At 45.7% G+C, this 13,921-nt stretch overlaps 1 protein-coding gene across 1 annotated transcript in view; it reads left to right on the plus strand.

Moving 5' to 3' along the window:
* Nucleotides 1–13,921, plus strand: part of CDHR1 (cadherin related family member 1) — a 408,684-nt gene that overhangs the window by 212,568 nt on the left and 182,195 nt on the right. The window contains exons 7-8 of the mRNA XM_069240657.1: nt 4,243–4,359; nt 5,697–5,840. Of these exons, the coding sequence (XP_069096758.1) occupies nt 4,243–4,359; nt 5,697–5,840 (261 nt within the window). The remainder of the gene's footprint in view (nt 1–4,242; nt 4,360–5,696; nt 5,841–13,921) is intronic.

The following is a 13,921-nucleotide window of genomic DNA, read 5'->3' on the forward strand; positions in this document are numbered from 1 at the left end:
CTGAGAGTAATCACCTCCATCTGTGCCCCAGGAAGGGCAGAAAGACATTGTTATGCCAATTTTTCCCATTTTTGCCAGACCCCACAGCTACATTTTTATTAAAAAGAAATAGCCTGGTATTTAGGTGGCTTTAACCCCCCCTTCGGGGTGCAGATTGAGGGAAATCAACCCCATCTGCCTCCTGGTGGGGGGCAGAAAGACTCTTGCCACATTCATTATGGATGGAGCCATGCCCTGGTGTGCAACACCCACCTCTATATTTTGATTACCTGGTGTCTTGTGGGCTTTCTGTCCCCCTTGGGTGTAGCTTAAGGGTAATCACCCCATCTGCTCCCCAAGGAAGGCAGAAAGACTTTGTCCATTGTGGGCAGCCTCCTCCGCTATATTTGTTTTTAAAAAGAATAACCTGGTGGCCAGTGGGTTTTCTGCCTCCCCCAGGGGTGCAGATTGAGGGTAATCTCCCCCATCTGCACCCCTGGGAGCAGAACGATTATTGCCATGTGTTTTGGAGGGTGGGTGGGGGCATAGCCAGTCCCTGGTCGGGAGGGATCCCCCACCCCCTATTTTTCATTTAAAATTCCCTGGTGTCCAGTGGATTTCTGCCACTGTGGAGTACATTGGAAATAATCACCCCCATTTTCCTCCAAAGGAAGGTAGAAAGACTCTGCCTTTTTTAAGGTGCGGGCATGCTATGCCCATTGTGGTCAGCCCCCACTGCTATATTTTCATTAAAAAAAACTAACAGGGTGTCTAGTATGCTTTCTGCCCCTCCAAGGGCAGAGATTGGGGGTAATCACCCAAAACCCACCCCTGTGCGGGGCCAAAAAACAGCTGCCATATCCACTTGGTGTGGAGCCATGGTCATGCCTTGGTGGGTAGCCCCCATTGCTATACTTTTATTTTTAAAAAACCCTGGTCTCTAGTGGAATTTCTGCCTCCTGTCAGGAGACAGATCATGGCCTTGTAAATATGGCCCCCTTTCACGCATTACTCTGCATGAAAGGGGCCTTCGATGGGTGTTGCTGTGGGTGTTCCAATGCAACACCCATGAAATCTGATGCATTCCCAGATTTACAAGGCTGGGAATGTGTCAGATACCTAATCCACCCCCATGGGTGGCATAAAAGTGGTGCAAGGAGGAGAAATATCTAAATTTTTCCTCTTTCTATGTGTGCTGCATTCTGCAGCATACATAGAAGGAAGAAAACACCATTAATTATTGTTTAAGTGCAGGAAGTTGTCACGTCCTGGTCTTAAACAATGATCCCTACAACGCAGGCACCCTTGCACCATGGTGCAAGGGTGCCTGTGTTCGCTCTAGGCTGCCAGTTGTGTGCCAGCACTGAGGAAAGTACAGGGATGCGTTATGTTGCTGTAAATACGATGCATCCCTACACTTTTCTAATGACACAGCTCAGTGCTGCAAGATGGCTTGTAGCAGCAGGCTTTGTCATTATTTTGTAAATATTCCTCCCTGTTTCCTAGTCACGCCAGAAGGGCTGATGACTCAGCTCCATGGGAACTGCAGCCCATGTTGTTAGACAAGAGTGAATTGCGGGTCACACATCAAGGGTGGGTAAGGAAAGGTCCTGCAACTGCAGGTGCAGTCAGATGATATTGTTGGTACTCAGCACTTGCAACCCCAGGGGAACCCAAATAAGAGAGGGACGACAGCGCTGTCAGTAGTACCAGCACACAAAGTTCCTGAACAGAGATCGATGGTCCGGGGAAGGGGCTTTAGGTGGTGTCCATGGCGCCACACAACCAGACCCAACAAGGCAGAACAGGCAAACACAGACTCACGTCAACAGTGAGTAGCAGCCTGCTGATGGTGCAGCAGAGAATCAGCTGTGAGCAATACCATTGTACAGTGACTGTGCAGCATGGTGAAACTGAAGGGTCCCAGGGTGGGCAGCACTCCAGACCTGGGGCCACCAACACCGGCTACCAATTCAGATCAACAGACACCAAGCAGCAGTATTGAGCAAACACCGCAGGCCCACAATGAGAAGCTAGACGGCCTGTTGCAAGCCATTACGAATGTCAAAGCGACCCTGGAGCTGACGTTTGACGCCCTTGTCATAGAGATGAGACTTGCATGCTGACTTTGGGGAGCAAGTAGACACTGTGGAGTCCAAGCTGGACACCATGCACCCATGAATGGCTAACATGCAAACCCAATTAACAGACCTGAAGCTGGCACGTTTGAAAATGTGACCTCGAATAATGGCCACCAGTTTTCACAAATTGTACTAATTAATGAGTACTACTTATGAAATATTTAAAATGTATTAGATTAATATAGTAATATTTCATATTAAGGGTTATGAAGTATGCTCTAGCTTATTAATTGTAGGCCTTAACTCAGCGAGTGTCTTGACCTAGTTTTGCCAGGCCTCATGCTGAAGCTGTATTTCTTAGACTTTAATAAAATTCTGACAGAGTGAACTACCTATGAAATGCTCATTGTCTTGTTAAATTGCTTAGCAGAAGTTTTCCATGAAAACCAACTAACAGGAGACAGTGTCCTTAAAAGGTATCGAGCTGTGTTTAATGTGTGCCAGAGGTTCTTTCCCAGGACGCGAACAATGAAGACACTGACTGGTGAAGAAGATGCAACAAATTCGATACCTGATGAGCCGGATGATGAGAACATCGTAAAGCAGACCAACCAACGACGTGTGAAGTGTGAAATATTAGAATTCATAGATTTGGTATAGAAGTTTTACTGGGTAGAGTAATAACTTACGATTAATTGACCATTAGGAATTAGGGGATAGTTTGGGTGACTTTGTTATAAAAACATGGCAGAGGGAAAAAGATCAGATCTTACCCCGTTATGAGATGTGATATTGAGAAGAAGAGACTTGAGATTCTGTCATTGGGCTCATACTCTCTGACTGAGAGCCTGATGTTTGCTGATCGATTGATGACCTGAGGACGAAGACTGATTCTGCTTGCTGACCCATACTGTGGATATGACAATGTGACTGAAATTGCATTTTTATGCCTTTCCTTTCTAGGTACCAACTGCACTGACTTAATAGTTTTCCTTAATTAGGTATTTTCTAAATTCATGTTCTAAATTGTTTTGCATGAAGCCCCACATGCTGATGCTAATCTGGGTTAGTTGAGGTTATCTACATGAGGAATGACAATTTGCAGAGACAAATGGTTGACAAATTATTTTGCTGAGCTCTATGGATTATGTAGTACTATTGAAGCTGACTTTACTAATGATTTGTACTGATGCTTTAGAATGTATTGTGATTCAAGACTTGATTAGGTTATGTTTCTTACATCTTTTTGGTTAACCGCGTTTGATTTGATTTTGAGATTAATCTACATGACTTTAGCGTTGTTAATATAAGAGAACTAAACTTACTAAACTTTTACTAAAAATGTGTTTATTTATAGCTGAAAAGTCATGGTGTGATAATTACTGACTCCATTGATTATTGATTTGACTGATGATTATTATTGTGTATTGATTTTTGTTTCCGTTCTGGAGCTATGGTAAGAACATCCTGAACGAGTCAAAAGGTACATCGACCTATACGCGTCCCCTTGTAAGTTTACTTATTAAGGTCCGACACACTAAGAACCCCATGGCAAATGAGGTTGTCTTAACTAGAATGCAATAAGTTACAGTGTCCCTGAGAGTACTATGACCGCTATTGGGCAATGAATTCCTGCTGAACTGTATTAAAAATACAGGCTTCGATTGGATTTTAACAATAATGGCAACTGCTAAACCTGTCTTGCTATTTGCCACCTATGGCATTGTCATTGCTACTCCTGGTCTATCAGGATTCAAGCAGGCAGTACCAGAAACAGAAAGTAAACAGGGCTTCGAAAAGCCAGCATACTCGTCGTTTTTTTAGTCTCTCACATGAAGCAAATAGGAGGTTGTTGACGGAGTTAAAGTAGAAGCAGGGGTCAAACATTAAATGTAAGTAGGAGTCAATAATTGTGTGAAGTCAGTCTCACTACCTCTGGCATTTTGGCGTTTTGATGTATCGACATTTACTTGCAGGAATCCTAAAAGTGCATTACTTTTAATTCATGTTTTTAATTAAAATATATGTATTATTTAGCCTCAATTCTACTCTAAATTAGCCTATCACTTCAATATGGAGGAGTGGAGGGCCGATGTGACGCATTTATTCTGTGCGTTTCTCATCTCTGGAATTTGTGCCCCAAAAGTTTTGGCTTGAACTTTTCACACATTTGTTTCCTCAGAACACACGAACCAGTAAATTCACCATTGACAGGCACAGTGGTGTGCTTCGCATCAGAGCTGGGGTCACCCTGGACTATGAGAAAACACGAACGCATTTTATCACAGTGCTGGCAAAGGTATGTATGAAGTGGCGGTGTTCAAAGTTAGCAGCCTGCTCTAACTCCCCCACCCTACACACAGACAAACTCATCCCCCGGGGAGGGTATATACCAACCAGCCTCACTAGGACTTCAATACAACTTGGAGCAGATCCCAGCCAGTATCTCCACCACTGAATCCAGGGATTACAAGTAGGAGGCCATGCTCTACCTGGAACATTGGTCCCTGGGTCTCTTCTATTGAAAGTTTCCAGCCTTCTCAGAGAAGTCTCTGAGCCCGTATTTTCATAACATTAAATGCAGGTGCAGGAACACCTGTCCACGGAGAACTGCCGGAGGTGCTATTCCCCTACGGGTTATCATTCCACCTACTCCCGTAATGAGGACCAAGTGCTATGCATGCATAATTCATTACTGAGGGATAGAAAGCCACAGCTTTAGTAATTCCTAGTTTCCCCATGGGGCAATCAGACGTGTGGATGTGTTGAATTTAGTGATGGTGGTTTTAGTGGAAGACTCATTGGTCTGCACGCCGCAGAGGTTGGAGCTGAATCTGCTCCCATGCATTCTTCAACATTCTTCAAGACCTTAGATACATGTCCCTACTATGTCAATTCCAGGACATATCAGTTTATTTTACACTCTTAAAATGTATTGGAACGTTAACATATATGTATATGTTATATTACCTCACGTTACATTCCCTGTTGTTATATTAGTAAAGTTTACTTAATGTGAGAAAACTCAAATGTTCCAATGTTTTCATAGAGTTAGACATACCTAACAATACTCAAAAGGCCTATGCAATGTAATTTTGATCTAGTTGCACTGTTTTACGCCCTTGTCTCGTGGTTCTGATTAGACAATTTTCCTTGTACGAGTACATTTGACAGAGCAGCTTGCCTTTTACTATATATGACAATGATCAGAAAGTAATATGCTATTTATTATCATTATTGAAGGAAGGGAGGATCGTGATAATCCCTTTATTAGAAGTGACCCTTCTCCATATTCAACAATGGTGATAGATTACATATTGCACTCTACACATATTCAATGAAACTGGTATATAGATATAGTGGCGTTAAATGTTATGAGAAATGTCCGATAAATGTAATGAATAGTGCAGATGATGATACAAAGCCCACCTGGCATATTGCTGTCAAATCATAGCATCGTGTCAATTTCATTTGTAGGGAAAGCTAAAGTCAATTTCAACATTCATCCGGTCTGCAAGCTCTGGTTGACCGAATCCTGTCCGTGTTAGTTAAATGAGCTGAGGTCTCATTACATTCTCATTGAATGTTTCCACCGAGTCAATAATAATGCTCTGTTTTAATATGTCTGTACTCCAGGATGGTGGCGGGAAGCTGAGGGGGAAGTACCAGGTGTTATCAGCCACCACCACGGTCACAGTGAATGTTGAAGATGTTCAGGACACGCCGCCTGTTTTTGTAGGCACTCCTTACTTTGGCTACGTCTATGAAGATACCATGGCGGTAAGTTGTGTATGCTTTTTAACACAGAGGCACACTGTGCAGCACTGTTTTTTTAAAAATTCAAAATAACCTTAGTGAGCAGTGTGCACTGCGAGCACGGCATGCCAAGTAGCCATATTGGATTGCCAGGTGAGGGAAGATGCAGTTCTTTCACAAATGGCTTGTCCTTTGTACATTCATTAAAACTTTATAGGTATGTAACACTTTAGCTCATCAACCTTTTGCCTTTTTTACGTGGAATAGCTCTATATAGCAGTGAAAAGGCTGGAACGTGAGGTGAAACATAGCATAATTACATGGCTGAGTAGGGAATGTATCTCTGGATAGTGGAACATACTGTGCTGCTGCAATCCTGGGAAGATTAGGAAATTGACTACCTGGTGTGTACTCAACGCTGTGGGAGGGCAACTGCACTTACCCCCTGGTCAGCATCTGCTGCCCCTCCAAGCTTCTCTGGCTGCTGCTGCCTCTGCCTGGGACGAAATGAGAGTCTCCTGTCTCTCAGCTCGAGGCCCTCCTCCACCCGCAGGCTCGTCCCTGCATCTCATCGCTGATGGTCTAGTGGTGATTACAAGTAAGTATTTTCCCTTTCTTTTCTTCTCTCTTTGCTCTTTCACTCTTGCATTTTCTGGCTTTTTCTTCTATCATCCATCGTTTTTCCCAAGTGCTTTTTCCTTTCTCCCCTCATCCTTTGCCCCCCTTCCCCCTGTGAAGCACCTTTCCTGTCCCCCCGCCTACCAACTGACCACTACCCCGTCCAACTGCTGCACCATCTCCCCAAGGACACCCACGGACGTTTCACCTGCAGGAACTGCAACTTCAGCACCAACCTCAACAAACCGAAGGTATTCTCCCCACACAAAGATACCAACAACCTCCACAACTACATCAACTGCTTGCTCCTAAACATCCGCTCCCTCCACAAATGCGGCGCCAAACTCTGGGACCTGTGCAACATCACCCGACCGGATATTGCCTTCCTCACCAAGACCTGGACCAACCCCACCTCGGGTCCAGATATCGCCATTCCTGATGGTTAAAGCACCCTAAGGAGGGACCAGCCCTCCCCACCAGTTGGAGGACTCCCCATTGCACACAAATCCTCACAACGTGTCAAGGCATCCAAGAAGATCATTGCACCACCATGGAACACCTTCACTTCCTGGTCCACTCCGACCACAACTCCTCCATCCGCGGCACCCTTGTGTACAGGCCATCCGGCCCCCGTCCAGCTTTCAAAGACAGCTTTGTAGACATCGCTACTCCCCATGCCCTGGCATCAGTCGACTACCTCCTCCTCGGCGACCTGAACTTCCACCTCGAGGACGGCACTGACCCAAACACCACTGCTCTACTCGACAACCTCACCACCCTCAGCCTCAGACAGCTGGTCTCCACACCCACACACATCGCAGGACACACACTGGACCCCATCTTCACATCAAGCGACCAAATCACCATCAAGACCATCTCCTCCCCAGACTGGACCTACCACCGCTGCATACACTTCACAATCACTGCACCCAGCTGCCACACCCGCACCTTCAGGACCCCCCATAGGAAATGGAATGAAATCACCAACGAGCAACTCACCTCATGGCTCGCCAAATCCCTCCCTCCCCCCCTCTGACGACGCCAACACAGCAGCGTGCAATCTCAATGCACGGATCACCGAATGTGCCGACACTCTAGGCCCTCTCTGGCTGACATCGGCCAAATGCTAAGAAGGCCAGCTGGTTCACCACGGAACTTCAAGAATCAAAGCCTACCCACAGACATTAAGAGTCAAATGGAGGAACAGCCAATCCAGGGAAGACCTTGCTTTATTCAGACCCACAACCGCTGCCCACCGATGAAAAATCAAGAACCCAAGGAAGAATGCACTCCGGAAGCGCATAAACTCCTCCACACACAACTCGAAGGAACACTTCTCAGTCATCAATGAATTCACAGATCCACCCTCCAAAACCACTGGCATCTCCCCATCACAGGACCTCTGCGACAAACTCCCCTCCTTTTTCCACCACAAGATCCAGGACATCCTCGTCAGCCTCCTGTCACCTGGCACCTGAACCTGCGACCGCCTCCCCCCCCTCAGAACCCATCCAGAGAATCCACGACGGGTCCACTCACACCACAGAGTAAACAGTCAACATCACGAACAGCACCCAGTCTGGAAACCCATTGCACCCCTGCCCGCCTCACATATACATCAGAGCCAGTGCATCCATCACCCGAGCTTCGTAACACAATCAACTACTCCATCAGCACGAGCACCTTCCCTGAGGGCTAGAAACATGCCAAAATACGCTCTGACTTGAAGAAATCTATGGCCGACCCATCAGAACTAAAGAATTTCTGGCCCATCTTTCTGCTACCCTTCCCCGGCAAAGTACTAGAGAAAGCAATCAATGAACAACTACCGAATTTAGTAGATGCCAACAATTCCCTGGCCAGCTTCCAGAAATTACAGCATGGAGACAGCACTCCTGGCAGCAACTGAGGACATCCGATTACTCCTACACTGCGGCCACACTGCAGCACTCATACTCCTCCCAGCAGCTTTCAATACAGTCTCCCACAGCACTCTGCGCACCAGATTCTACAACATAGGAATCCGTGGAAGAGCCCTGGAATGGATCCACTCCTTCCTCTCCAGGAGGACGCAGAGGGTCAGACACCCGCCATACACCTTCAGCCCCCAGGAGTCAACAGCGGAGTCCCCCAAGGATGCTCACTGAGTCCCACACTGTTCAACGTATACATGGCCCCTCTTGCTGGCAATGTCAGAAGCCACTGTATGAACATCGTGTCATATGCCGATGACACACAACTCATCATCTCTCTGACCGAAGGCCTGGACACAGCCAAAAGGAACTTTCACGCAGGAATGGAAGCCGTTGCCACCTGGATGAGAGAAAGCTGCCTCAACCTCAACTCCGGCAAGACGGCGCTCATCACCTTCGGAAACACCACCTCAGCATGGGATGACTCCTGGTGGCCCACATCCCTCAGCACCCCCTCACTGCACCGACCGAGCACAGCCGCAACTTAGGAATCATCCTCGACTCCTCCCTATCCATGACCCGCCAGGTAAACTCTGTCACCTCATCCTGCTGGCACACACTCCGCAAACTCCGGAAGACCTTCAGATGGATCGCAGCAGACTGTGCTGTCGCAGGACAGTCACCCACGCCTTAGTCACGAGCAAGCTCAACTACGGCAACACCCTCTATGCCGGAACTTCAACTAGGAACATCAAAAAACTTCAGCTCATCTAGAATACCGCCACCAGACTCATTCTGGACCTCCCTCGCTGAGAACACATCTCCCAACACATGAGTCCTCCACTCTCTACCAGTCCAGAAGCGAATCACCTTCAAGCTTCTCACCCACACGTACAAGGCCATACACAACGCAGGACCAGCCTACCTGAATCACAGCGTCTCCTTCCACACCCCCACCAGATCCCTCCACTCCACCCATATGGCCCTGGCCACTGTCCCTCGCATCCGCAAAACCACCGCCGGAGGATGATGTTTTACCTACACTGCAGCGAAGAGATGGAACAGCCTCCCCCTGCACCTCAGACAAAGCCTGTCGCTCTCCATCTTCAGGAAGAACCTCAAGACGTGGCTCTTTGGATGAGGCCCCTCCTATCCCCCCCAGCACCTTGAGACCCTCACAGGTGAGTAGCTGTGCTTTACAAATACTGATTGATTGATTAATTGATTGATTTGATTGATTGCATCACTTTTGTGGTACATCCCAACACAAAATCCCGTTGGCCTTTTGGCATTTACTTTACCACGCAAAACCACTTTGTGTGGTTTAGTAAATACAAACTAACACAACACAGAACATAGTCCTGCCATGTGTTTCTGTGCATCGGATGGGTGTTTTATGGGTAGAGAATGGGCGTTCCCATGCATTCACCCATAAATTTTGATCCAAACCCAGATTTGCAAAAACTTGTAAACCTGGGTTTGTACCAAAATAGTGTGCCTACCCAACAGAAGCATAACAATAAGAAATGTCTATATTCCTTCTATTTTCTTCCTCTTTCCATGTGTGCTGCATTCTGCAACACAAAAAGTAAGAACAATATGCCTTAGATGATTGTTTTTGTGCAAGAAGGTGTTTCTCCCTGCCCCAAAACAATCCTGCCCATAACACAGGCACCCTTACACTATGGTGCAAGGTTGCCTAAGTTGGTGCTAGGCAGCACCCAGTGCACCAGCGCAAGGAGAATGCAAAGTACTCCATATCTTTGTAAATATGGAGCTTTTCTGCTCTCCCTCTCATGCACTGCATCACAGCAAGTTCCCTCGTTTATTATGAGTGATACATATACTAGTTGAACACTGCCTTTTACGCCACCCGACCTTTGATTATTCAACCTCCTTAACCCTTGAAAGTCAAACTTAAAGAGTAGATAATTGGCAGTTCAATGGCTCACCCAGCACCTGACTCATAAGGTTTCGAGGACAGTGGAAATACTTGTCACAAGGATTGTCTAATTGCCCAGGGGTGCTTCAAACTAAGAGGCCTACCCTGACTATACTTTGTATAGTACACCACAAAAATAGGCATTCATCTACTAAATGTGTCCACAGAACCCAAAAGGGTTTTAGTGGTAAAAATATGTATTCTTTCATCAGGCTATTGAGATTATCAAAGGTCCTGGACAAATTTGAAGTCATTTTTTTCAGGATAAAAACGTTTTTCTAGTCATACCAAATGCACAAAAATGAACAAGTATCTAAAGAGTAAGCCCAAATGAGACTTATTCTCAGATTGGCCTTGACTTCCTTAACACCTGCTGAGTTTTAAAGATTCAACTTTTGTTTTTTGAATTATTAAAAAATGTGCAGAAAAAAAGAAAAGAGAACACGAGACAACCCAGCATCAGACAGGTGAGACAAACCACAAAATAATTATGCCCAGAGAGGAGAGCAACAACCTTCACTAACAAGTTTAATGACCTCTCTGCTCTTCTTCGAGTTCTGCAGGCCTGTTTTTTAAAGACACTGAGTGGCAAATAGACCCAAGCTCATATTTACTCAACGTTAGTGCACTGCACCTAGCTGCAGAACTTCACTGCCTTAAAGTACGAGAGCAGGACAACACCATATCTTTTAAGATATGGAGCTGGTTCCCTTTCTTCCTGTGCTGGCGCAATCTAGGCTGCCATGGTCCACCTCCCAAACACCTTTGTGCTATATTTCAAGAGAGCTGGCATTCTGTAAGGAATTGTTTATTGACTTTAAGGGGATTCTTCCAGTACAAAAACCATCCTTTAACACCATTCTTGCTTTCAATATGTACTGTATAATACAGCATAAATGCAAAGTTGTATATGTGGAGAAATTAAAACATTAATCCTTGTTACACTGGTCTGAGAAGATGTAATGCTCTGGCGAAAATCCCTGTCTGCAAATGTTTGTAAATAGTGATTTGCATCAAAATCAATGGATGCTTGCATTAATTGCAAATACGAACATACTTACAAGGTTGTGAATGGTTCTGAAAGGCCAACCAAGAAGCACCGGATTTTTCACCCATAACTCTAAACTAATAGTTAAAGAATTACACAAATGCTTATTCTGTGAATCAGAATGTAGAATTTAGTTGCAGTCTTTACATGCCTAAATTCTACTTTTGTGAATTGCCCCAGTGTCTCCTTGACTCTTCATTGAGACTCACTCCACAGGTGAATATTGTACTGAAACCCAGAGCTTTCATTTGCAATTCTTTGAGTAACTGAATATCTCAATTCCAGCTACTCTCAAAGCAGCCCTGACAGCTTCTCACATGAATCATAGCCGCCGGTGACTAATCTTAGAGAGTGCTGAATCTGGAATTCAAACCTGCAAGTGGTACTGAAGAAAAGAGAAGTCTTACTGGTAGCACTTTGGGTTCTTTAATCTGTTTGAGCCTTGAAGGGCCCCGTCCAGAGTACTCTGTTTCAGGAGTTGTTAGTTCTGCAGTCCTGTAGTCAACAATACCGGGAGACCCATTAACTTAGGGGTTGGGAACTAATGGGAATTTTAAAACACCAGTGATGCCATTAAAGATGTGCCCTGTGTTCACTCTCAGTAGTGTGTCAACTAAATAAGCTCTTGCCTCATTATTCTCTTTCATTGGTTTCTAAGAGACCTTTTCAGACTTTTTGTAATCACATTAGGTGTCCTGTCATAGCTTTGAAAGTGATTCCTCTGAGCAAAGTAAAGACAAAATTACAGCATCATTGCCTGTTGTCCTTTTTTAGTGGAACAGAATGTAGGACTATCACTGAAGACTTTCTAAGTGTGTCCGCTCCCTTATATGATCAAAGGTAAGAACATGAGAAAGGTACTCACAGGAAGTACTCCATATTAGAAGACAGGAGGTTCCACTTGGCATAATTTCACAAATCATTAAGTTTCTTGTATGCAGCACTAATCCCAGTCTGTGTTTTAGCCTTAACATCTGATATAAATAGTTAATCGCTGAAGGCCTATCTGTTGGTCTAGTAATAATAGTCAATCCCAGGCAATCACTCCACACAGTTGCTCCACACCGCTATGCAGTACCACTGATGTCAGGCAGGCTAGTATACATGTGCTTGCACAAACTCACTTCCAGCACCCTATTGTGATGCTCTGACATTCAGCAGGTGAGTTGTCAATGAGTTTGCAGACCCCTCTTGGACCCAAACCTTCTTCCATCCTCCCACCAAATCCCACCCCCAAGAGCTAGAAATATAGTAACCTTGCCCCAGAAACTAGTCTGCTCATGGCCAGTGGTTACACTTTTTCAGGATCCTGAGGCAAAGTAGGGGGGAAGAAAGAGAGATTGGCTAATCAGGCAACAGTTGACAAAAGGAGGTTTGGACACAATCCTGGAAGTTCATTCAGGGTTCTCCATGCCGGGCTTCCGGCAAATGCCCTGGTCTGCAAAGCACGGTGGAAGATCACTTCGGGACACACACTGTTCACAATGGCACCCAGCCAAGCCTGACACTTCAATCCACAAATAGTTACCAATTTCCTGGTTCTTAGGAACGGAGGGACCACTTCTGGGGTGCGATGACTTGGGCTGCCCCAGGTGTCCCATTTGCACATGAAGGGTTACCAAATCCACACCTCCCTGAATGGAAGCACAACATCATGTGCTCAGTGACTTAAGTCGCACAAGATGATTCCGATCACCCACAAAGAATTACCAAGATCTGTGCCCTCCTGGTATGGGCACAATATCTGGGGTGCGATGACCTGAGTCCCACCAGACAATTCCAATTGCACACATGCAAAGTGACCAATGCTGTGCCTCCCTGTAATGATGCACAACATCTGCTGCATGATGACTTGAGTCGAACCAGACAACTCCACTCACACACGAAAAGTTACAGTTGCAGCACCTTCCTGGAATAAGGCACAGCATCTAGTGGAAGATAACTTGAGTTGCACCAGACAATTCTGCTTACACACAAAAAGTTATCACTACAGTACCTCCCTGGAATGAGTCACAATGCCTGGGGCATGATGACTTGAGTCCTACCAGAGACTTCCGAACACTGGATTAATTACAATCCTGTATCTCCCTGGAATGAGGCACAAAGTCTAGTGAGCAATGACTTGAGTTGCACCAGACAAATCTGGTCACGGACACTGAGACATGAGTTCATTGGTGCCACAAGAGGTAGAATGCAGCATTGATCCAGGTATGCCCCCACCTCCGCAGGTCACAACCAGTGACACAGACACTGCACACAATGCGCATGCTGTCTGGTGACGCACAAGAGAAATGTGGCGTGCTCAACGAAAGCAGGCCATGCAGGGTTCTATAACCAGGAATCCGCTCACTACCAACCAGACTCTTATGCATGTCATGGCCAAATGAAGAAATGCAAAAGAACTTTAAAGGCTCTGCACCAGGCAAATCTGGTCTCAGGGCGTAATAATTTGTCCAACTCTCACATAGCTGCTGCCTGTTGGAATCCAGCAGACAAAGTAAATGCATAGGAGGGCACCACGCTCCAGATGACACAAGTAGAAGGTGTAATTTCCTCACAGGAGGTCTTTGATATCCCTGAGACC

This window comes from Pleurodeles waltl, chromosome 6, assembly GCF_031143425.1.
Source record: "Pleurodeles waltl isolate 20211129_DDA chromosome 6, aPleWal1.hap1.20221129, whole genome shotgun sequence".
Taxonomy (NCBI): domain Eukaryota; kingdom Metazoa; phylum Chordata; class Amphibia; order Caudata; family Salamandridae; genus Pleurodeles; species Pleurodeles waltl.